The 23,766-nt window shown below is 45.8% G+C and overlaps 1 protein-coding gene across 1 annotated transcript in view; it reads left to right on the top strand.

Moving 5' to 3' along the window:
- LOC144169113 (shootin-1-like) overlaps positions 1-23,766 on the top strand; it is a 38,647-nt gene that overhangs the window by 5,616 nt on the left and 9,265 nt on the right. Inside the window, exons 3-14 of the mRNA XM_077698135.1 lie at positions 3,806-3,866; positions 7,066-7,160; positions 9,017-9,224; positions 13,882-13,979; positions 15,115-15,196; positions 16,174-16,268; positions 16,754-16,900; positions 17,723-17,876; positions 20,623-20,740; positions 21,289-21,356; positions 21,581-21,675; positions 22,357-22,413. Of these exons, the coding sequence (XP_077554261.1) occupies positions 3,806-3,866; positions 7,066-7,160; positions 9,017-9,224; positions 13,882-13,979; positions 15,115-15,196; positions 16,174-16,268; positions 16,754-16,900; positions 17,723-17,876; positions 20,623-20,740; positions 21,289-21,356; positions 21,581-21,675; positions 22,357-22,413 (1,278 nt within the window). The remainder of the gene's footprint in view (positions 1-3,805; positions 3,867-7,065; positions 7,161-9,016; positions 9,225-13,881; positions 13,980-15,114; positions 15,197-16,173; positions 16,269-16,753; positions 16,901-17,722; positions 17,877-20,622; positions 20,741-21,288; positions 21,357-21,580; positions 21,676-22,356; positions 22,414-23,766) is intronic.

Genomic DNA, 23,766 nt, shown 5'->3' on the forward strand with positions numbered 1-23,766 from the left:
AAAGACAGGGACCAACGAGAAGAACATTAAAAAAGTAAAAGTTTGCTGACGTTTCAGGAAGAGGACTTCCTTTCTTCAGAGGAAGTCCTGTTCCTGAAACGTCAGTAAACTCTTGTTTTTTAATCTTTTTCTCGTGTGTTTCTGTCTTTACTTACCGTAATTTCTCGCGCTCTGTGTGAGTTTTTATTATGTTTCCAGAAAAAAAAATATATATATATTTCATCTAACTCTTGATTCCATGCTTAGGGGCGTGTAGATAATTGCAAGAGCTGCGCCGTGTAGGATTTCTGCTTACGGTGCCACAAGATTGGATGGGAACAGGAAATCCGCTGGACATCTACGGGAGAGACATACGTGGCTTTTTTTTGCCAAAGCATGAAGCATTTTGTTCTGTATTGTGTCTCCTTGTATGGATACTGTCTGCACACAAGATACTGCTCGAGTGACCCGTGAGTTGAGTGCGAGATAAGGAAGGGCAGATATTGTTCACGAAGATTGTGATAGAGAGCCTGTAGTGTTTCGCCACTTGTGCGACAGGAATGTATTCTTGTTGCAATGAAACTGTGCGTCAGGCCAGACAGAGTGTGTGAGGGGACTGAACCGGGAACTTTTTATTTTCTGCATTGACTCCGTATGGCAGGTGTGGGCGTATAAAGCCTCATTGCTTGCATTATGGGAATGCATCTGCTTTCGCAGTGACGTGTGCCAGACAAGCGGCTGAGTCTGCGGAGGGTATTGAACTGGAAACTCAATTTTTATGCGTTTTTAATTTGGTTTGGCAGCTGTGATGGCCAGTCTTTTCCACAAGCACTTGCGGAATTTCCTGTAGTTTACGGCTGTGTTTTTTTTTCTGGAATATTAACGTATGTTTTAGTTTCTGGAATTTACTGTAAATTTCTTTTTATATTCGGGTTTCTTTTGTTCTTCTTTTCCTCTTGAAGGCAGGGTCTCAAAAAAATGATTGGCATTGATCTTCGCTAAAATGATTGGACAGTGAAGCAATGAACTTTCAATGAATAAGTTATTGCAAAATGAATAGAAAATGCATTTTCAATTGCAATTTGACAATACGGTATTTATGACTGTATTGGTTGAGGCACAGTCTTACCGAGTGCAAGAAATTTTAATTTTTGCTTTGAAATATCCTTCTGATTTCTGAGTTAAGGCCATCGTAGTACGGAAACACGCGTCTGTTCGTTTCACCGTGCTTTGTTATATTTATTTATTTATATTAATTTAACAATAGTGCGGGCCAGTAATTTGGCCCTAGCAGGAGGGGCTATGCAGGATACAAACAATATAATGAAGATTAACAACAAAAATAATCAAGAGAATATGAAGACCGTAGCGATGTTCAACTGTCGAAGTTCACGACTCAAGTTCCTTCATAAAATCAGCAAATTAAATAATCTTTCGGAGCAAAGAATTCAATTCAGACACTGTTAGGGGAAAAAAAGTGTACTTGTGTGCGTCAGTTCTGGCTAAAATTGGCAATAAAGAGTATTCATGGCTGTGTCTAGTTTTCCACGTAGTTAAGGGCATTATGCAATTAGGAAGTATTAATTTAATTTTCCCTACTAGACAGTTGTAAAGAAACCGAAGATGACTAATTCTCCAGCGAGCCTCGAGAGTCGGTACACTGTTTTTCTGCATCAGTAAGGATGGCAAATCGTGCCTTCTATACCTACCAAAAATAAATCTTATTGCCTTTCTTTGAAATCTTTCAAGCTGCATAACATCCTTTTTGTAATGGGGATCCCGCACTTCAGCGGTACACTCTAGTTTTGACTGAACACATTTATTGTAAGCTAACATTTTGGTACTAACTGGAGCATATTTAAGTTTTCTATTAAGGAACCAAAGCTTCCAAAGGGCTAAAGAAATATCCAATATGCGCTCTGACCAAGTAAGCTTATTAGTCAGAGTCATGCCTAGGTACTTATATTGGGAAACTTCTAGTACAGAATGGTGTTGGAGTAGATAAGAAAAAGAACTAGGACATTTTTTTCTTTGTGACATGTAAAGGTACAGTTTTCTCCGAATTCAGTGCCATGCCCCAACGCATACACCAATCATCAATTGCCTGAAGATCATTTTTGGATGATATTTTCTCAAAAACAGCACAATCATCAGCAAACATTCTTATGGATACTTTATGAGGCACTACATCCACCAAACTACTAACACAAAGAAGAAACAGTAGCGGACCTAGAACCCTCCCCTGTGGAATGCCTGAGGTAACAGACAGTGGACTAGATGGACGATGACCATTTTCCGCAAACTGCTTTTTATCAGCTAGATATGAGGCAGTCCACTGAATAATGTACAATGGTAACCCTATACGCTCTAATTTATACAATAGTTTTTCATGAGGCACTCTATCGGAGGCTTCCAATAAGCCTAAAAACAGATAGTCAGTTTGACCAGATTGGTCGAGTACAATCGATATCTCGTGTACCGTTGAAATAAGCTGTGTGGTTGTAGATAGGCCCTTTCGAAAGCCATGCTGATGGGGAGACAAAATAGTATTAATAACGAATTCCTGAAAAAAAAAAAAACAACTATGTGTTCCAAAAGCTTGAAACAACTACTAGTAACAGAAACAGGACGGTGATTTTTAGGAAGTAGCCAGTCACCGGCCGTAGAGCCTTTTAGCAGCCAATTGAACTTCGTTTTTTTTAATGTGTCTAATTATAGTGAGAGTTCCAGAGCTTTGGCAAGGAATTTGCTTTGCCGCAAAGCAAATGCTTTCTAGGATGGTGACACCCAAGTAAAAAAAACTTTGACTAACATACCACTGACAATTTTACCATAAAAAGTGTACAGAATTTATCGTTGCGATACAGTATTCGATCTGGCAAGGGGTGTTAATTGGTGTCACCGGTACCCTAAAATCCTCTGTGATTAGTTTTCCTTGCTATTTGACTGCTCTGTAAAAAACTGTTGTGCACACAGAATTAAAATGCGTGTCCACAATTTGAGGTCCTTCTTACGCCACCTTCATGCTCAGCGAATTCAAAACTGCTTGACCCATTTTGTTCAGTCGAGCTACTCGCGCCACTCCAGTGTTACTGCCATGAGAAAGAAGTTAATCTAGGCAGTCTTACAGCTCTTGCTTTTATACAGAATCTTTCGCCACAAAGCCATTTAAGAGAACCACTTTTTTTTAACCCCTCTTGTTTTTCCTGCCATTTGGGTCACGTTTAAAATTTGGTGTGCCATGTAGTTGAACTAACCTGTACTGTGGCTCATTACCTGAAGAAACATTCGCTGGAACTACACCTTCCCAACATTAGAACTTCCATGTGCATGAGGTCGCGGGTTCGATTCCCGGCCGCTGCGGCCGCTTTTCTAATGGAGGCAAAAAGCAAAAACGCCCGTGTGTTCGAGATTTCGGTGCACGTTAAAGATCCCCAGGTGGTCAAAATTAATCGAGAGCCCTCCACTATGGCGTGCCTCATCGCCTGCATTGCGTCGGCGCGTTAAACCCTACCATCAATCAATCAATCGATTAAATAGTCTGTATGGCCCAGTTTACATCTTTGCATCAAGTTTCGCTGCACTGCATTTTCCAGTGAAAGCTGTTAGCAGTCAATCCACTAGAATCTTTCGTGTTCTTGTACTTGCTGCCTTGCCCACCAGTAAGCTATGTCACCCTCATTCTTCAGCAGCATTTCACGATTTTCTTTTTTTTTTTTTTTCACGTATTCACTTGTTGCCATGAGATTTTCAGTGCTGTAACAGGTGCGGTGCATGCTTGCACTCACAGCAGCATATGTGCTCTGCTTTGCCTTCTGTTTTGCAGAATGCTTCCCTGCAGCTCAAGGTTCAAGAGCAGCAGGAAATGCTCAACAAACTACAGAGCGGTCAGTGCTCCCACAATTTTGTATTTTCTCCACCATTGACTGCGCAGAGTTTGTATCACAGAGAGTTCTTACTGGGCCAGTTGGTAATGACTGAAGCAAAAAAAGGCAGTCAGAGAAGAGATGAGACAATGGGGCAAGTGCTACACTACACCTCAAACTGCCTTGTTGTGTTAAGGGGGGACACTGCTCTTAAGGACATTTTGTTATTTTTTTTTACCCCTGTGCTTCAGATTTACACATTAAGTGTACCATAACATCCTGAGTGCAAATATGCAGCCAGTTTTTGTCTATGTATTCTAAGTTTAGAGTTGTGCAGCATGCTATGTCACTCCGTTTCGGGCAATTTTTTCATCATTTACTTATGAAATACTCGAATACTTTTTATTTGTTCTAGAAGGACCAGGGAGTGCAACTACACCACAGCAGTAATTTTAGCTTTGCTTTCGGAATTGCTATAAAATTAAAATTGTGAGGTCATCAATTACCAATGTTTTTGTCAAACTAACTGCATAATCGCTTGTGCTAGCAAAAAGAAATTCCACATTTTTGTTAGTTTTTTGCACCGTTCAGCTCATAAGCTTTCAACTGCAGCAAAATTTATACAAATCTAACCAGTATACCCCGAGATACTGTATCCTACAGTTGACCTTGTCGGGGAAAAATTGTTTCTGAGAAAACAGGGTACAAAGTTTGGAAACATAGGTGAAAATATTCATTTAGGCAACTTCAAAGGGTGACAGTTGTAAACGCTTATGGTGCAACTATAATATTTTGCAGGTACATTCTTACGGACCTGTAGACTGCAAATAAAATTAATACCGACAATGGATTTCTCGACAAATTTTCGGTCCTCGAGACCATGTCCCCCCTTAATGTACAGTTGAGTTGTGCTTGTTCTTGTCGTGTGGCTGTCGTTATTCTTTTTTTTGCAGCGAGGCTGTACTATAGTCAAGCCAGGTTTGTCGTTCCAAACGGTTCCAGTTTGCACTGGTTAGCAGAGCATACAATAGCTGAGGCACAACAATGGGCCTGGAGACATGTAGGCCAAGGGAGGCACTTGAAACTAAAGTTTGTGACAGGAGTGCTATGAGTTAGAGCAGTGTCAACTTGACTAATTGGGCGAACACACACATGCAGGTACTCTGATACAGCTGAGGCAAAACCGTTATCTCTACTCGTTTGTTGTTTGCAGTTTTTATCAATGATGCCACCCAGGTGAAAATATTTTTTCTAGCTGGATTTTTGAACCAGAAATTTGCTCCAGCTAAAAATAGGCAGAATTTCTAGCTAAAAATTCAGTTTCTAGCTCATTTCTAGCTGGGTTGAGATTTTATTTTTGGCTGGCAGCTATTACTTCCAGCTAGCATTTGTCAGTACAGCTGGAAGAAAAAAAACCTGCAAGCTGGAAATAATCGTCTCTAGCTAGACTAAGTATTTTTCTGGTTAAAAGCTGTCGATTCTAGCTAGAATCTATGAATCTAGTCAGAAATGAAGCTGAGAATTATGATTTCTTGAGAGAAATGCTCCTTCCATTTTCACGGGCGTGCACATTTAATTTCTGCGCTGTACGATGCTTTCGCAAGCTCGGGGAGAGGTGGACAACATTTTTATGGGTGGGGCCAGATGTAGCACTGGGGTGAGACTTGTTAGGAACTGCAAAAATGTGAACGCACACATGTAAATTCATAAATGGTTAAGGTGTGATGGCAGCCTGTTCCTGTAGTAAGCACACGTTGAAAAGTCAACGAGGGCAGCAATTGATGGTGCTAAGTAAATGCGATGAAGAGGAGGCCTTTTCTACAGCTCGAGTAAAGTGAAGAGCCGGACATTGTTGCAAATCTTAACAACACTGTGTCAAATAAGGCCCTTTGTAGGGTAGTCTTAATGGTGTTCTGAAATGGATGTGGTGGGGGCCGAACAGCTTTAATGAAAAAAAAAAAAAAAAAAAAAAAAAAAAAAAAAAAAAAAAAAAAAAAAAAAAAAGAGGATATGGGATGTAATATATCGGTTTGAGATAGGTGGCGAGGCAGTGGAAGTAGTAAGCGAATATATCTACTTGGCCCAAGTTGTGACCCTGGACCCCATTCATGAGGCAGAGATAATTAGAAGGATAAGAATGGGGTTGAGTGCATTTGGCAGGTGTTCTCAGATAATGAATGGCAGCCTACCATCTCCCCTGAAGAAGAAAGTGTATGACAGCTGCATCTTACTGGTACTCACCTATGGGGCAGAAACTTGGAGGCTCACTAAGAGGGTTCAACTTCACCTGAGGACGACTCAGCGGGCAATGGAACGGAAGATGATAGTTGTAACATTAAGGGACAAGAAGAAAGTAGAGTGGGTCAGGGAACAAACGCGTGTTAAGGACATATTAGTAGAAATTAGGAAGAAGAAATGGACGTGGGCAGGGCATGTAATGCGAAGGCAAGATAACCGTTGGTCATCAAGTGTAACAGAGTGGATCCCTAGAGAAAGGAAGCGTTGCAGGGGGCGGCAGAAAGTTAGATGGGCAGATGAGATCAATAAGTTTGCGGGGATAAATTGGTCGCAGTTAGCACAGGGCCGGGATAATTAAAGATGCATGGGAGAGGCCTTTGCCCTGCATTGGGATGCATAGATAGGCTGGTGGTGATGATATCGGTGCAAAAGCTTTGGGAGCAGCGCTTCTACTTCGTCAGATATGTTAGGATTTTGTCTCCTGAGAGTTTACACGTAACATTTCCGGCTGACTCATGAAGTCTGTTTTCCTGTTGTGCCTCGCTATCTCACAGCAGGTATGATTATAGCCTGAAAAGAGACAAGCTTCGTTAGTGAGTAGTTCCTTATCAGCAGGTTTGCAAGTAATAGAGGATGACCCAGAATACGGGCTCCTTTCCACCTGATAGTGTGGGATAATATTGGTAGAGGCTGAGGAAGTGTCAGCATCAAAAAGCACAAGCTGGTCATGATACGCGCACATCCCCTGCAGACAAAAGCTTCTAACGGACGCAAATGCAGACAGGGTGTGACAGGCGGGCGGCGGCCGACAGATGGCCAACGAGTCACATCCTCTGCCGTAGTGATTGCGGCATGTGCGGCCAAGGCCTGCGTTTGACGAGGAAGCTCAGTGCCAGCTGATGCTGGCAGCGGCTGGGGAGTGTGTGTGTGTGTGGTGGGGATCGGAAAAAAGGTGTTTGACCTCTTGCGTTCGCCGTTGCAGCCTCGGAGGCCGTGTGCGAAGAGTACGGCATGCTGAGGACGCGTTACAACGCGGAGACCAAGGCTGCCTCCAAGATGCTCCAGAAGGCCTCCCAGGTAAGTTACGAGTTGCTCGCGTTTCTCGTCTCACTGGTATTTTGTATGGTCAGGCATGTCGTGGTGTCTGGGGAAAAGAGAATTGAATTGAATGAATTAAATTAACTGGGCAGTTGCAGACAATGACTTGGCGTTTCCTGTCGCTTGATACTTCACTTGATTTTTATGAAAAATAAGTCAGCCATGTGATGTTTGTTCCACTGATGTTATTTTCATTTCGTATGCCCTTCTTTCTCTATTGTACACATCTTCCTTTCCTCTCCTTTCCTTTGTTTCTTCTGTGCACCACGCTGAAGGCATCATGCTGTTTGTGGGCACTTATCCAAACAAACAAACAAACGAATAAATAAATAAATAAATGTTGTGACATGTTCAGTAGATGCAAATGTTGTGCAGGGGATTTTGCTATTCTTTAAATGCAGTTGGTTGATAATTAGAGGGGAGAGAATGTTTGCTTGAGCGCTGTTGTGCACTGTTTAGAACAGCTGCTGCTTGGTGGGGAGTATGATTCTCTAGATTTTTTTTTTTCTGTAAATCTTGTTGGGCTTGATCATGGCGTAATTTGTTTTCCATCCATGCACATTGTCATACCTTTTCTGCGTGCGTAACAAACATTCTCCAGCAACTCTTGCATGATCAACAGGGATGAATTAATATCTTAGATAAATTAATGTCTGCAATATTGCTATAATACTATTATGTTATTATTAATTAATATTTGCGAATACTATTAAAACTATATTTTATTGCTTTTACTGAGCTTTGTCTTAAATAATAATTTGCTATTAGTACTGCTCTTTAATTTTAATAACAATAGCTCATACTAGTTATTAGTTACATATTAGTGTCAGTAACATAATTAATTATTAATAATTAACATTAATAATGCTAATTATTATTGTTATTAGCATGTTACTATAAGCAACTGATTTGCCTTTCTTCCTTCTTCACTTGTTTCTGTTGTAGTGGTCGTGTGTTAAACACTGCGGTATAACTTGGCTGCATGAGGCACCATTTGTTCAATAAATTCATTATGTTTTTGATGAAAGCAGTAATTAAACATTTCTGCAGCACCGTGGTGCTGTGTACAATCTGTGGTATGCTATTCTGCTAGCTGTACGAGTGAGTTGGGAAGTCGTTATATTTTTGTTTATCGACTTGTGATAGTTGCAACTTAAAGATCAGGATAATCGGATTGTTGTTAGGGGCCTGTTGCTATGGTAGTTCAAGCAAGACACACATAGTTGCACGATTGTGAATTCAAATGTTTTAAGTGCAGTGCTTTTTCTGAAGCGCTTGCCTTTATTTTCTGCCTCCATTAAAGAGTCCCGAACAACATTTGTTTTCTTGCCCTCACAGTTGTTTGTGTAATTGCAATGAAAAGTGTTTTTCTCCTACATGGCTTGTGCTGTGCTCCTAAACTGCCCTAGTGGGAGCGAGACAGCCTGGAATGTCCCCCTCCTTCCAGTTTTCCATTATTTCCAGATGGGTGTCTGTTTTTTTTTTCTTTTTGGTCAACATACACTCTTGTGTCACTGGGATGTCTTGTAATTTTGGATTGATTGCTTCTTTTGCGGAGGGCCTTTTTTATTGTGTGCGTGGGGAAAAAAAATGAAAAAAAGGCAAAAGCAAAAAAGAAAAAGGTCAGTGCCTAAGCAGCCAGCTTTGGTAATACATTAACCCCTGTTGATTGCATTGCAATTTTGTCCTGCCCTGTGATGGGTGTTGAAAAAAGGGGAAGGAGGTGCTGCTGCCCCTCTTCCCATCATACCACTCCGGTCACTGTGCTACCCTTGTTCTCCAGTGCCTGGAAGCACTGTGCCTAAACTGTTCACCATCGCCTCCCTTGTGCGCAGTGGTATGTGGAGAACCAGGACCTGAAGCGCACGTCGAACATCCTCTGGGAGAAGGTGGCCGCCACGGGGGACGACCTCGAGGGATTACCCCAGCCTCCCGCCCTCTCCTCCGCTGCCTCCTCCTCCCCTCCCTCCTCGGACGTGACGAGCAATGGCACCTCCGCGCATGACGACAATGACACCCCACAGCTCAGCATCGTGGTCGCAGGTCGGCAGAGTCCCTTCTCTCTTTGGCTTCCCACTTACTTTTGCTGTGTTTTTTGACGATCGGTTGATCGATCGATCAATCAGTCAATCAAACAACCCAAATAAACTCTGTGATACATCGTCCCTGTGTCCCACCCACAGGAGTGGGAAAGTGTGTAATATCGTCTAAAAAAGTAAATGGATTGTGGCGCAGGCAGCCGGAGTGGCAGCAGCGCTACAGTGTACTAAATGGTAGCGGTGTGTCGTTCGGGGGGAAAGCCAATTGAGAGCGCAAGTCCCTTTTGCGATGAAAAAATCGTATGGAGCGCAGGCGTTCCCCAGAGAACTGCTGTTGCAGCCAGCGCCACCCATAAGTTTTTAAATCAAACTAAACAGTTATTTGCAGGGTTTTATAGGACCTTATATTATGAAATAAAGAAATAAGCCAATTTAGGGCAATAAATAACGATTAATTTAACAAGCAAAACTTCAGCTGCCAGGGGTGCTGCTTATAGCAGGAGTTCCTCAGCAGAAATTTTCATCACAAAAGAGACCCCCTAATCGGCCTTGAATGACACACCTCTCTCTTCTAGTACACTGTAGCAGCGCTGCACCACGACACTTATATCACATTTTACGTGCTCACCTCAAGAGGGCTTTGAGGGACGGCAAACTTCGCCCTCACTCTCGCCCGGGTGCTTGTCATGCTCGATAAATTTCTAGTGCAGCGTTTGATCACTCTGCTGCTGACGTTCGTGGCGAAGACAATTGTGCATTGCCATTATTTGAGCACATGGTGCTGTTACGCAGTAGCGGACGGCCGCAGGGCATCAAACAGTGTCGTTGTGAAGGAGCGAAGACCCAGTGCATCATCTCCGACTACTGAGCAATGTAGACGAGGATTGCACGCGAGGTTGCACCAACTTATACATACAAAGAGAGAAACATCCTAGGGTCTTTGTATTTTGATATGACGGCACACATTTGCCCTAAAAAATGTCTTCCCGACAATGCATATGTATTTAAAGGTGAAGCCAACTTTAACCGGATTGGTGTAAGCTTGGTTTTTGCAGAGGCCCTCAATGCTTCTCTAAAAGGTCACGCAACTCCAGCCGCAGTTTTGTACAGGGACGAAAGCTGCCACTAGGCCACCAGTGTAAGTGTGGGGGCATTCCGTGCCCACACCATCCGAGCGCGCAATGTTCCGCTGAAGTTGCCACCCATTCAAGGCAGTTGTTTATTGCGCAGAGAATGTTCTGTTATCATTCATATTTAGCTTGGCACACAATGGGGTTGCTGCATTCGCATATGAAAATATTTTCTTCACTTACCTTTGCACAATATCAATGCTTCGATGGAGCCAGTTGTGCCTACGCAGCAATCATTAATTTACATATGTGTTGTTGCAGCAGTTCTTTTTATCTCATGCAACGCAGTGTAAGATTGTCCTTCAATTAAAAGACCCCTGCAATGCTTTTCTTTGAGGTGCTTTTAAGGCTTTACACCTGTTCTTCGTGTCATGCAGAGATAGACGCAAAAAGAATGATCAAGATCCGTGCAGAAAAAGAGTTATTCCATTTTTAAATTTAAAAATACAAGCAAATTGAAGGTTGCTTTCTCTTGCGAAGGTTGCGGCTTCAGTGACGTAACAAACCCCTCCCCTAGCGTCACGGCAAAGTTTTGTGACCAGAAAAGCTTGAAGGACTGGTTTTTGTAAGGCTTCCCATATTAAATGGCCAACCGCACTCAGATTTCAGCTCGACCAAATTTATTTTTGATGTGTAGTAAGTACCCCCAAATCAGCTTGGACACGGGTGGTAGCCCCATGAAATGCCTCGTTAATCAGTCAGAAGCGTTTAAAAAATTCCCCGCATTTCCCCGAGGGGAAGAATGTGAAAGTGCGAATGCACGAGTTGAATTTGCGCGGTTCGGTAATGTTCGCGAAAGAGAGATCACACACACACACACAACTACAAAGAAAGAAAGATGCATTTATTCACAGACACCTATTTGTGTTGTCGTTGTACTTGATTGCTAGAGCGGATCTCAGCTTTGAAATTTCGTGTCAGTACTCCTTTAAGCGGGTGCATTAGCCCTTCTCACGCCCGATTCCTGGCCAATCCCCCACGTGGGTATGTGCCATGTCAGCGGCCAGGCAGCGCGCGCCCATCTCCCCCCGTTGCCAAGGAAGACGAGGAGATTCCTGGCCAATCCCCCACGTGGGTATGTGCCATGTCAGCGGCCAGGCAGCGCGCGCCCATCTCCCCCCGTTGCCAAGGAAGACGAGGAGATTCCTGGCCAATCCCCCACGTGGGTATGTGCCATGTCAGCGGCCAGGCTGCGCGCGCCCATCTCCACGTGCGCGGACATCGCCGGTGGACGCAGGTTCAGGGTCGCTTAAGAAGTGCATTGCACTTAAAAGTTCTGCCGCAGACCGCACTGCACCTGCCGGCGGATCGCATAAACAGCCATTACACGCCTCTGACGCTTCAGCCGACGGGGGCTTCTTTTTCTGGCCAGCCACGCAGCTGCAGAAACGGTCGAGCTCTGCTGCGAACGATTTGACCGTTTGCTGCCCTGTGCACGCGTAGAGCTTCTGCGCAGGCTTGCTGCCGAGCTGCTGACCATCCATCCGCTCGCTGGCCAACTGCAGTGTAACTTCAATGGCCGCGCTGTTCTCGATTTCGGTTTCAAAATCGCCGATTTTTGCCGACCGCTTGTGGCGTCCATGCGCATATTTCAGCTGTTGTATTTTGCATCTTGCTTTCTTTTCCAGCAGACTGTATCGAAGTAGTGTTTTCAAGAGGTCGAAATTTTGAGTGCACTTGGCCTTTAAGTGTGGCACAGTGAAGCATGTCCGTCTACGAAGAAAGTGTGATTGCATAAAGCGGCTCTAACTCTTCCTTATTGAAAGTATCCTGAAACCAATTACATGACAAGTAACCACCAAGACGACTCTACTTGTATGCCGAGTTTCATTTACTTGTCGTAATTTCTTCACAGTGAAGTTGTAAATGCTGTGGGCTTGTGGGTGTTTGCTACTGTGTGATAGTTCCAGTGCTCGAATAACAGCGATGCACGATTCCCTTCGTCGTGAACGTCACCAACAGAGCAACCAAGCACTGCACTAGGAATTTATCAAGCATGACAAGCACCGGCGTGAGAGTGAGGGCAGAGTTTGCCATCACACTGAGCGCACTCTGTGGGAGCGCACTTCTGTGTGAGCGCACTCTTTGTGAGCGCACTCTGTGTGAGCGCACTTGGTGCAAGCGCGTGGAGCGCGATAGAAGTGCCGTGGTGCAACACTACTGCTGCTCTGGCTGCCTGTGCCGTGGCCTGCTTACTTTTTTGGCCGACAGTACCGGCTGAAAGATTCTGAGAAAGGCTCCAATCCACTCCAAGATAGCAAGAGGGAGGGGCGGGAAGAAGTTTGATGCAGTGACTTTTCTTATGAAAGGGGCGATGAGGACGAAAGGGGTCATTCAAAAAATTTTCACTTCAGAGTTAACAATCATGCTAACCTTAACGCAAACTTCAAACAAAAATAAGATGAATAAGGAAAAAAAGAATAAGGAGTGACTATAGACCAGGCATCTTATTATTCTGTCACAAAAGCAAGTTTTTTGTGATTGGAGGCTGCTGAAGAAAGGTATGTCTGCATGGTTGTAATGGTAGCTCTGGTTTCACTTGGTTGTGCTGCTTTGACGTTGGTGTGGAGTTAGTGTGGTGCGTTTGTACTCTATTTTGGTATCTCCCAGTAACAGTTGCTGCTGACATAGTGTAGCAGGAAGCTTTAAAGTTTTTTGTGAAAGGCTTTTACAATGAGTCTAATGTTGTGGAAGAGACAGCAACTGTGCAAGATGTTTTAGAAGGGCAATCATGTTTTTGATGCGCTCGGGCAAGTTTTTGGGGTTTTAATGCCACGATTAATAATGGGCTGTGAGGGCCTGTCTTGTGGGCAAATGAGTCACGACTCAGTGTGAATACAAACTGCACGAATGAAGTGAACAATCAGGGTGGAGGAGAGAAAAGAAGGCGGACGTTGTTCTTGCGTTGTCTTGTTTTTCTTTACGTTTTTGTGCTATGTGCTGACGCGTGCTTGTTTCTTTGTAAAGAGATGCATGTGCTGCTCATGAGCTGGGTACAACTTCTAAATAAAAGCAGCGCACCTCTGAGATAATCGCATAAAAAAGGGTGAATGCAGTGTGAATGCTTTTTAAATTTTATTGTCAGCTGATTCTTATCGTCAGCTGACCTTGAGCAATGGCTCAGTGAGCGCAACGTAGAGCACATGGTTGCTCGTCCCTGTCAGAATGTTATCTTTTTGATAAAAGTGAAATTTCTAAATGTTTGTTAGCCTAGCACTTCAGTGCACATTAAATGAATCTGTAGCAATCTATTACAGCATATGATTAGCTACCTGCATTAAAATTGAGGAGAAATCGTAGAGTCACCAAGGGGCGATACAAATTGTTGATGGAACGCATTGATAGATGTCTTATGTAAAGGTGATACGAAGTGCACTTTCACTTGATTTCTTTTTGATGTGGTTTATCTGATGGTGTTGTAGAGGTCTTTTGACAGAGCTTATGCCACCGCATTGTGTTCAGTGCCAGGAGAGCAGAAGCCATCCTTCACCGCTTGTTGGGGTCTCAGGCTGTGCATGCGTGTGCTTGCAGATCTGAGGCTGGAGGTGACCTGCCTCAAAGGGGACCTCGAGAGGAGCGAGGCCACCTGTCGGGATCTGGCCTCCAAGAACGAGCGGCTCCTGTGTGACGTGAGTGGACGGCCGAGTGTCGGGCTTCTTCTCCCTGCACGTAAAAGGTTCTCGTCGCAGGCGTAGGGAGTTGTGCTATCCCCCATGCTTTTCATTTCACCCATAAGATGTCCTGGCGCACTGTAGTGCAAGCCGAAGGCCTCGAATTGCAGAATAGTGAAGTGTGTGCAGTGGAACATGCTGTCTGAGGCTTCTCAGCTGCAGTATACTCAGAAGCTTGTGACTGTACTGTCTGCTGAATTCAATGCCATTGGCTCAGTGGAGTTGGGGTCATGCTTAGGGCAAACATGGGAGCATGCCATCTGCCACTACTCAAAACAACTACCAGCATTGCTATGAAGCTCTTGCTGACATGCGCAGTGCACCTCAGGAGGGTATGTTGCCTCCAAGCACACTGAGTCATTGGAGTGCACGTTCAGTGTCGACGGCCATGCGTGTTTTCGCTGCAGCAAAGCTGTGTGTATCGTGCGGGCATGCCTGTCTCCAGAAAAGCTGAAGCGCAGTAGCACATTTCCGAGCTTAGCAGATCTCCGTGCTAAGCTCAGAGACGTGCTAAGCATCTTGAGTTAGCTATTGAAGAAGGCTTACACTTGAATGAAACAGTGTTTCTTTTGTGTTTCTGTCTGACTGCACTGCCAATCACACACTAACTGTCAAGCCAGTACTGTTCCAATGCATGCACCCACACCGGTAGTATGAGGTTTGCGTAAGTGCTGTTGTTGCGAACAGCTCAGTATCAAGAGCAGTTAATTATTACCGCCTTCACGTTTCATCTTCATTCATTCATTATTAGTGTCCATCTTCATCTCGTCTTCTTTTCTACACATGACCGTCATCACCATTTCTTGGGATGGTTGTGGTTTCTTTGCAGTCCAGCTCAGCACTCTCGAATAAAGCTGGCATTCAAGCGTTCTCGCCCAATTCTTCCAGTATCAGTATTGCGCCGTTCTTTTGTTTCAGTGTAAAAAGTGAAAATCGTGACTTGTGGGGGGGAACTTGAACACAAATGGAAAGATGAACGCCAATTTTTGCTAGCGTTCGCTGTCTTATTTGCATTTGGTCTGTGCAAGCAAAAGGGGCACGTTGGGCCAAGAGAGAATGAATGCTACTTTCCCCTATTTGATATCGCTTACAGCTGGAGACTGAACGTGCCGACCATGGCCGATGTCGCAGGCGGCTGGCAGAGATGGAGGACGGCATGGGGCGCCTCAACCGCGGTGAGTGGTGCGTGTGGGCAAGGGTTGTGACACAAAAGTGTGCGGGAAACGTTTTTTTCCCCCACCTTTCCTTTCTATAATAAATCAAAAGGGAGGTGAAGCAAGATAAAAGATTAGGCACAACAGTGTGAAAAATTGGCGCAGACAGACACTCACAGGACTCTCTTGGATGTCTTCTTGGTCAGTACTGCCAACCCATTGTACTGATGTTTTTTTTTTTAGTTTTGCGAGTACCAATTTCCTCAATGGCTTCTTTTCCAGGTTAAACCAACTGTGAAAAACAACTGCCATCTTTTTTGCTTTTTTTTTTTGACCTTGTGACTTATGTGATAGATTTGAGTGGGCAGTGGTGTTGGGAGTTTCAGGGTGGGATTAATTAACGTAGCTGGGTGCTCAAAAAGGTGTCCAAGTTTCGGTTGCAGTGCACACGTTACAGAATAGCTGATGTGGCAGGGGCAAAGTGTTACTTAATTGTGCAAGAGTTACGTGTTTGCATTTTCTCAGTGCAGGGAAAGAAAACGTGGCTGCCAGAGGGCTCGGATTTTGAACTTTTTGGGGGACTTTCTTTTTTCAGTGGCAAGGCAAAAAAAATATATAAACGTTTACTTAAAAACAGGCTGAATGACTGAAACTAAAAACTGTAATACTTACTCTAAAAATAAACAACTATGGGTGTGAAAATAAAGAATAGCTGTTTTCACTCGGATATTGGACTGAAAAAGGAAAAGAGTCACAAATCTGTGTACCATGCGCCCAAAACTTATTATTTTTTTTTTTGCACTAGAGAAGCACCCATGGAAATAGCTTTTATAACTTCTTCGTGACAATATTGCCAGTCATTTAAGATATTTTTCTTGTTTTACGTAATGCTTAGTACACAGTGTAATGGTGGTAATTTTTGCATTGCCCCCTTCCCCCTCTTCCCAGATGTGTGTTTTGGCGTTTGTTGCTCACGGTGTCCTTGTGTGCGGACGCAGTGTCGGTGCTGGCTGCCCGGGAGTTCTTCGACCTGCGCAAGAAGTTTGAGGACGAGTCGGAGAAGAACCGGGCACGGGAGAAAGAAGCGGCCAGGGTTGGTGCAGCGTTCATATTGCCATGAACCATGTTTCTTTGTTTTCTTTACATGTATGTTTGGCTACCAGCGCCTGGCTGCCCCCAGCTATCCTATCAGTGGTTAAAGCGAATCCCGTGCTTCCTTCTCTTTCTTTTGTATGCCACACAGGCTATCTAATTTGATAGGGAAACGGTGCTGCTTTGTGGTCAGTGTCCTAGACTATTCTTAGATGTTATCAATCTAAATCGATGTTACGAGGAATGTTACCACTCTAGATAAATTCGTGCTGAGTGAAATGTGCTGTGTTTGCTTCGCCGATGATCATTGCATGTCATTCTGTTGACTGCTTCTCGACACTTGCCTCGCCTCTTTCGATCCCACATGCAGGTCAGGTGCCTCCAGTACCATGACCTAACCTGCCTGTGATGGCAGCGAGCTCATTCACACTCTGTTCTTTCCTTTGTCCTCCAAATCCCCCTATCGCCCCTTCACACCCACCGCAGCTCAAGGGAGAGCGCAATGCGGCCGTCCGCCAGAGCGCCTTCCTGATGGGCCAGATGGTGCCGGAGGCCCGGCTGCTGGCCGCCCTGGACCAGATCAAGGCCCTCGAGCTGCAGGCCGCCCAGGACAGCGCCAAGCACGAGGAGCAGGTGCGCAGGGGGCAGCTCTCGTTCGGTCTCAACCTCGGCAGCTTTGTGTACGATGTGTTCACACCAGAAGGCGCTGAAGTCATGACAGCTGTCATGATTACTGTGATGACTATACTCGGTTACAACTCAAGAACGGCACCACCTCATGTAGTGTATCACTCTGCCAAAGCACCGGACCCGTGACGTCAGTGCGCGTGCGTTTTGAAAGGGGTTTGCTATGGATGCGTGATATCGTCTGCCTTGTCTCACGCAGTTTGTTTGTCGTCAGTGGAGTCGTTTATAAGCATATCAAGTCCAAAAAATCACGGGAACGGCTCACACCATGTTCAAAATATTCCCAGTAACGCCCTACTTGCGCCGCGCGGAGAAACATCCGGCTACGGTGATAACTTCCGGTGCCATTCTTAAGTTGTCACCGAGTGTACTGTACTGTGGCAGCTGTCAGATTTCTCTGTGCACTGTACCTTTTCTGCGCTGGGAGTGGAAACGCACGCTCCCGTTTCTCTTTGAAGGGACTGTGGAGACCAAACGCGAGCTTTGTCCATTTCAAAGTTGCCTGGATGTGCTCCTCAAAGGTGCTGTTTGTACCGCGAAATACAGGATCTGATTGTGGTTGACGTACTTGTAGCAACACAAACCTGTCCAGCTGCCATCGTTTTTTACCAATGGTGTCGAGGGGCAGAGACAAATGCAGAAAAATCAAGAGAGCCAAACGAAAATAGTATACTAACAGGTCTGTGCTGCCACCCGGTAGCCACCAAGTGCATGGCTGTTGACCCCTGTTGACCCCTTGGGTCGTCGGCCCCCTCCCGTGATGTCCAGGTTCGGGAACTGCGGGAGCAGCTGGCCCTGAAAGAGGAGGAAGGGCAGGACCCCAGCGCTGGGGAGCAGCTGGAGGAACTGAAGCAGTGCCTGGCAGAGTCCGAGCAGAAGCTCTTCGAGGCCCAGAAGAGGGTGCAGCAGCTGGAGGACAGGGGTGAGTGGGGGGGAAGGAGGGGGGGGGGGGGGTGAGTGGGCATCGTCAAGGGCTGCTGCTCATTGCATTCACCACCAAACCTGGTATCACCATGCACGGCGAAACCTTCAACAAGTGCAACACTGAAAAACATGAGACAAACGGAACAACAGGACGAATGCTTACTCTCGACTGAAATTTAATCGGGAAAAACAAAGACCCTATAATGTCCCAGTGACCAGACCATGCATGCATCACAAAAACAGACAGGGGCAACCCAAATAAAAACAATCGCAACTACTAGAAAGTATGCAACACACTAGCTGCCGATATGGGCAATCTCTTTTGGTGTAGTGAAATAGAAGCCTGGCTGACGCAATTGTCACCTCTCCGGCTAATCTTGAACGCTTCGGCTTTCTGCCTAGTCCATGATTGACAATCCAGCGCGCGAAAACACGGCACAAGAAAGAACGAGAGTTAGACAGGACAGCGCTGCTTTCGTGTTTTCGCGCGCTGGATTGTCAATCATGAACTTTCACCAACTCGCCCAAATCACAGTCCTCTTGAACTATATTTCTGCCTAGTCATTTGGTGGGCATGCTTAGGCCCAATATTTGTGGTTTTATGACACATGCGTGGTCTGGTCACTGGGATGTTATGCGTTCTTCGTTCTTCCTGGTTAAATTTCAGTTGAGAGTAAGCGCTTGCCCCATTGTTCCGTTTGTCTTACGTTTTTCCAGTGTTACACTTTTTGCAGGTTTTGTTGTGCATATATGCAAACTAGCCCAGCTTGCTATTCCGCTGTAGCACGTTATCACCACACCTGGCCCCGGCAGTATCATGCGTAGAAAAAGGATGTGGGTGCTGGTGCGTGCTGCCAACAGATATCTACAGTTGCAAAGGGAACCAGATAACTTCTCACAGTTCACTAATGCAGTGCACACGTGTGTACAGGTGGCATGAAGCACGCCGCGGGCACAGAAAAAAATTGGGCCCATCTCCCCGCGAGGGGGACTCGAGTAAATGCGGCGCATAGGGGGTGGGCGTATTGCGTTAACGTTTAGTGTTTGGGGAGTTGGTGGTAGTGAATGCGTTGTATCAACAGCTTGTTGACGTAATTTGAATGAGTCAAGGATATAAGGCGCGTTCGTAGCCTCCCATTCTGTGTCGGCTTTGTGGCGCAGTGGGTAGAGCACCATGTACGTTGCGTTCCGCCCGCAGGGTCGAGGGATCGAAACCAGGTGCCGGATAGTATTTTTTTTTTATATAGTGTAGGGGAAGGGGTGCGGACTACGACTACGGACGTCAACGCGGGTGACATCGTGAGTTACTGAAATGCTCTGCATTTAAAACAGGGGGTAGGCATAGCAGTGAAACCATACAGGGCGGAGAGAGCCCTATTGTACTAGCATCACGGAGACCAGCAAATAAAGAACAAGTTACATCTGGTAAGGGATGCATTATTTGAAGACAAAGCTTAATGGTTCCAATCTTGGCTGCTGGGTATGCATCAAAACTTTGTGTTAAGCAGACGTTGCATTCGTTTGAAGCTGGCAGTGTTGTGTTTGGGCCCAGTTGCATGCATACCTGTGAAGTTTATGTCTATTTATTTATGCAGCCCTTGCATGACACAACTACCATATTTACTCGAATCTAGACTGATACGTTTTTTACAAAGATCGTTTACGGGGGTTGGCTTAGATTCGAGGATGCAGCTTTCCTGCCGCTGCTAGACACTCAGCGGCATCTCACGGCCACAGGCTTGCAGGTGTATTCAATGAGTTTTCAGAACTCTATCGTTTTCAGGCTCCATTTTGCCTGCTTGAATGTTGCAAAACATGTGTTGTGAACCGAGCCATCAGCGTTCGGTGCTTGTTTCCTAACATCATCGCGTGACCTTGAGAAGCACCCATGTTCGCGGCACAATGGCGCTCACCAAGCGGTGCCACTACACCGCGGCTCTCAAGTGGAAGGTACTCTTGGAGGCTGAGAGAACTTCAAACCTCCAAGCACAGAAAAACTTTGGAGTGAATGAGAAGAATGCGCGCCGACGGTGGAAGCAGCAGAACGAACTTTTCAACTCCACCACCAAACGAATGGCCTTACCACGAGGTAGAGAAGGAAATCGCCGACTTAACCCAGGAGGAGCAAAGAGAGGGTGGAATGCCTGTGATGATGGGGATACTAATACAGGCAAAGGCGAGGGAGATTGTTAACATCCGAGGCATCGTGTGGGCTCAGTTCAAAGCCAGCAGGGGCTGGATCTCTCATTTTATGAAGTTGTTTGCGGCTCGGGTTGAGCCTGCGAGTGAGCATTGAACATGCTATGACGAACACCGCAAAAAAATAAAGTGCATGTTCTAGTCTTGGTACAGTGCCTTTTTTTTTCATTCACCTTACATTTGAGGTAATTTTTTTTTATTTTCTGACCTTCCGACTTTAGGGGGTCGGCCTAGAATCGAAGCCGGCTTATATTCGAGTACGACCGGTACTAGCAAAACAGCACATCCAAAGTCGTAGATAGCTTGCGACGCTGAAATCTAAGGAACGGACTTTCACACTCCTGTGAGCTCCCCTTAGGACACGCATGCACTCTCGCACTGCCATATTCCATCAAGGAGTGTGGCAACACTTGACAGGTTCACTACACTACTAGCAGAATTGGATGCAATGAAGAGTGGGAGAAGACACAGAACTGCAGCTAAAAGCCATTGATGGAGATGGTGATTGTGACCTGTTCGCATATCTGCCTCTGCCGATGTTGCAGTAACACAGCTGATGCGGGAGTTGGAGCAGAAGGCGTCGGCACCACCCGCTGCTGCCAGCGTGCCACCGCCTCCACCCCCACCACCGCCGCCACCTCCGCCACCCTTCAACCCGCTCAGGTGGGCACGTGCGGTAGTACACCCCCACCTAGCTGCCGTCTTGCCAACTGTGCAAAGATGCAGGGTAGTAGGGAAGCACAACGAAGTCTTTTGAGATGGGCCGACTACATAGCTGTGGGAAAAACGTTCTTGGGGCAACTCAAGCCCGGCCCCCCCCCCCCAGGAATAGGCCACCCCACCAGCTCTTGTTGCTCTAACAGCGTGGCCACTGTATGTACGGAATCGTACTCTGAACCAACTCAAAATGGCATCACCGAAAATTGCAGGACACTTTTTTTGAGTCCATTCTGCTTCTTAGTAGAGAGGTTCGTCGTACCAGTGCCATAAAATTGCCAGATCTTGTTACCAGAATGCATGCTCTGCATGACTGTGCATGCAGGATCTAGAAACTGTGCATAGTTAACCCCCTTTTTATTCGTGCTCGAGAGGGAGAAAAAAAAAAAAAAAGAGTTCCCAAGTGTGGGCATTTGTTTACCTGCTAGCGGGCTTCTCTGGTGAGCACTTGCAACTCCAGCACTTGGCACTTTAATGTCCCCTGTTCCTCGCAGGTCCCTGATGGCCCTCATAGCCAGCACCAGGAAAACGCCTGCACCCGCCACGGCTAGCGCAAAGTCAAGTGAGCCTCTCTCTCCAAATTGTCAGTGAGACAAGTTTCTCCCAAAGGCTGCCTAATTTATCTGAAGTAGTACCACACAGCGCATGCTGTGTGGAGCAATTTGTGGAGCAATTTGTGGAGCAATTTTGGAGCAATTTCTGCCACGCTTTGAGACGTGTTGTCTGAGTGATGAGACTGTCTTGTGAAGTCAGTGTGCGCACCCTTTTGTGTTGTTGCTTGCCCAGAGGAAGACCAGCTTCAGTCCAAGCTGATGGAAGAGATGATCGAGCAGATCAAGAAGGGCGTCCACCTCAGGCCCACCAGGCCACTCCCGGATGAGGTAAGGGGGAGGGCGAGTGCGAGGGGGTGGGTGGGTGATGGAGTGTGAGTGAGTGTGCACGCAAGTGAGTGTGCGTGTGAGAGAGAGAGACACGCATTGCCGACCTGTGCCGGAAAACTTGGAACTGCCAACACTTGTCGATGCGGCCGTGGTATGTGCTGGCAGGAAATGAAGCCTGCAGAAAAACATCGCTACACAAGCGCGTTAGGGGCCACAAGCAAAATAGGGACTGGCTTCAAGACCCAACAGCCAGCCACCTTCACCTTTGCTGCTGCATTTTGTGCCCATACTGTGCAAGTTAATGCCGTATTGCCAGACATTTGAATTGGAAGTGTCCCGCATTAAACAGCTTGTTCAGGTTGCATTCCAGTTGGACAGGGAGTGTTCCCATCTGGTAATACAAATCCTGTGTGAGCTGGACACTTTACATTGGAAAGAGAGGGAATATCCATTAGCTAGATGCGCTTCCAAAAAAATATGTGCAAATGTTAATGGGAAGAAAGAACACAATTTTACCCCTAACACTTTGTCACTGACTATTCTGCGTAACTCGGAAACCTGTTCTTGAACAAACTGCGTTTTTACGCGCGCGGACCTGCTTTTGTGGGTTATGTTTCACAATGCCATGGCTCTGGGTCATTAACTAATGCCTGCGTGCTTTCTTCCTTGCCTAAAATCCAGGAGCAAGACGAGAAGTCGTCCCCAGAGCCAGCCGTCAACGAAGTGCTCAACATCTTGGTGAGTGGCTGTGCTGCCGAAGCTACCCCGTGGCAGGGTGCGGTAGCTTTTATTGAACAAGCAAATAACCGTCACAAAACTAATCTAAATGAGCAGCACTGTTTCTGTAGAAAAAGAAGGAACGAAACAAAACAATACGGCTGCAAATGTTAGCGAGAATCAAAGCCAATTCAGTAATTGACGGCTACAACTGATTGTAAAGAAACGAGGGTGCATTATTTTCTCATCTAGCGCAAACCCACAGTGCAGGGGCTGTTTGCTGACAGCCTTGTTCAGCTGAACGGCCACTGAAATGCGACAAGAGGGAAACAGTTGGGAAGTGTGCTATCGCACACCAACACACACTCTCAGTGCAGGTGTCTAACTTGTCTTTGCTTGCACATTGACTTCAGCAGGCTCTTAAAGTACTTAATAAGGATGTGAAACAAAAGCTCTGGGTGCAGAAGTTATAGTGAGCTGACTTTCTGTTCGCTTTTTTTTGGGTGTTTTTGAAAAGAGACGCAAGTTGTCGTGCACCAAGAATGCGAGTGATAGTGCTCAAGCGGTGGGAGCACTGCTCGGCCATTCTTGGCTGTGCATTTTTAGGGGGAGAGCGTTAGCTGCCCCACCTCGTGAAACCGCGTCTGTTCTGTTGGTGTGTGAAGGCTGACAGTCGAAAGAATGCGGCATGGGGAAGAGCAGTGCTAGGTAACGCATTTTCCAGGTGTATTGGGCATGCTGGACGTAGCCGCTGCTGTACGTGCCGTTGCAGAGCGCTGTAGCTGCACAGGTTGCACAAACGGCGACAATGCAAGGAGAAGTTTAGCTGGTTCCGGCTTGTGTGACCCTATCCCTAAATGAAGCAGATTTTCTTGTTTCCGTCAAGTTTCATTTAAGGGGGCGCACTGGTCTTGAGGACTGAAAATGTGCCAAAAAAGATCAATTTTCCGTGTTAATTTTATTTGCAGTCTACAGGCATTAAAGAATGTACCTGAAAAATATTATAGCTGTACTGTAAGCATTTACAAAGCTATCGCTCTTTGAAGTTGCCTAAATGACCATTTTTTACCTATGTAGTAGTATAGTAGTAGTAAGTATTGTTGAATGAGGCGGACTTAGCCTTGCATAGCTGCCGGCAGTTGCTCCGCCTAATCGTCCCCAATACCATATCAGAGACTCTCAGTCACCACACCTCACTTAGTCCTGTGGATTGCAAGAATCCGAGTAGGAGATGAGACACATCTCTTCGCACAATCCAGTGGTCCCTAGGAAAAATAATGTCCTCTGATGTAGCATGGGGCACTCCTAGGTACATTTAGTGCCTTGTTTTCTCAGGAGCAATTTTTTTTCCCCATGAGGTTGGGTACAATATCT

This window comes from Haemaphysalis longicornis, unplaced genomic scaffold (assembly GCF_048455015.1).
Source record: "Haemaphysalis longicornis isolate Haplotype H1 unplaced genomic scaffold, Haemaphysalis longicornis Haplotype H1 scaffold_2, whole genome shotgun sequence".
Taxonomy (NCBI): Eukaryota; Metazoa; Arthropoda; class Arachnida; order Ixodida; family Ixodidae; genus Haemaphysalis; species Haemaphysalis longicornis.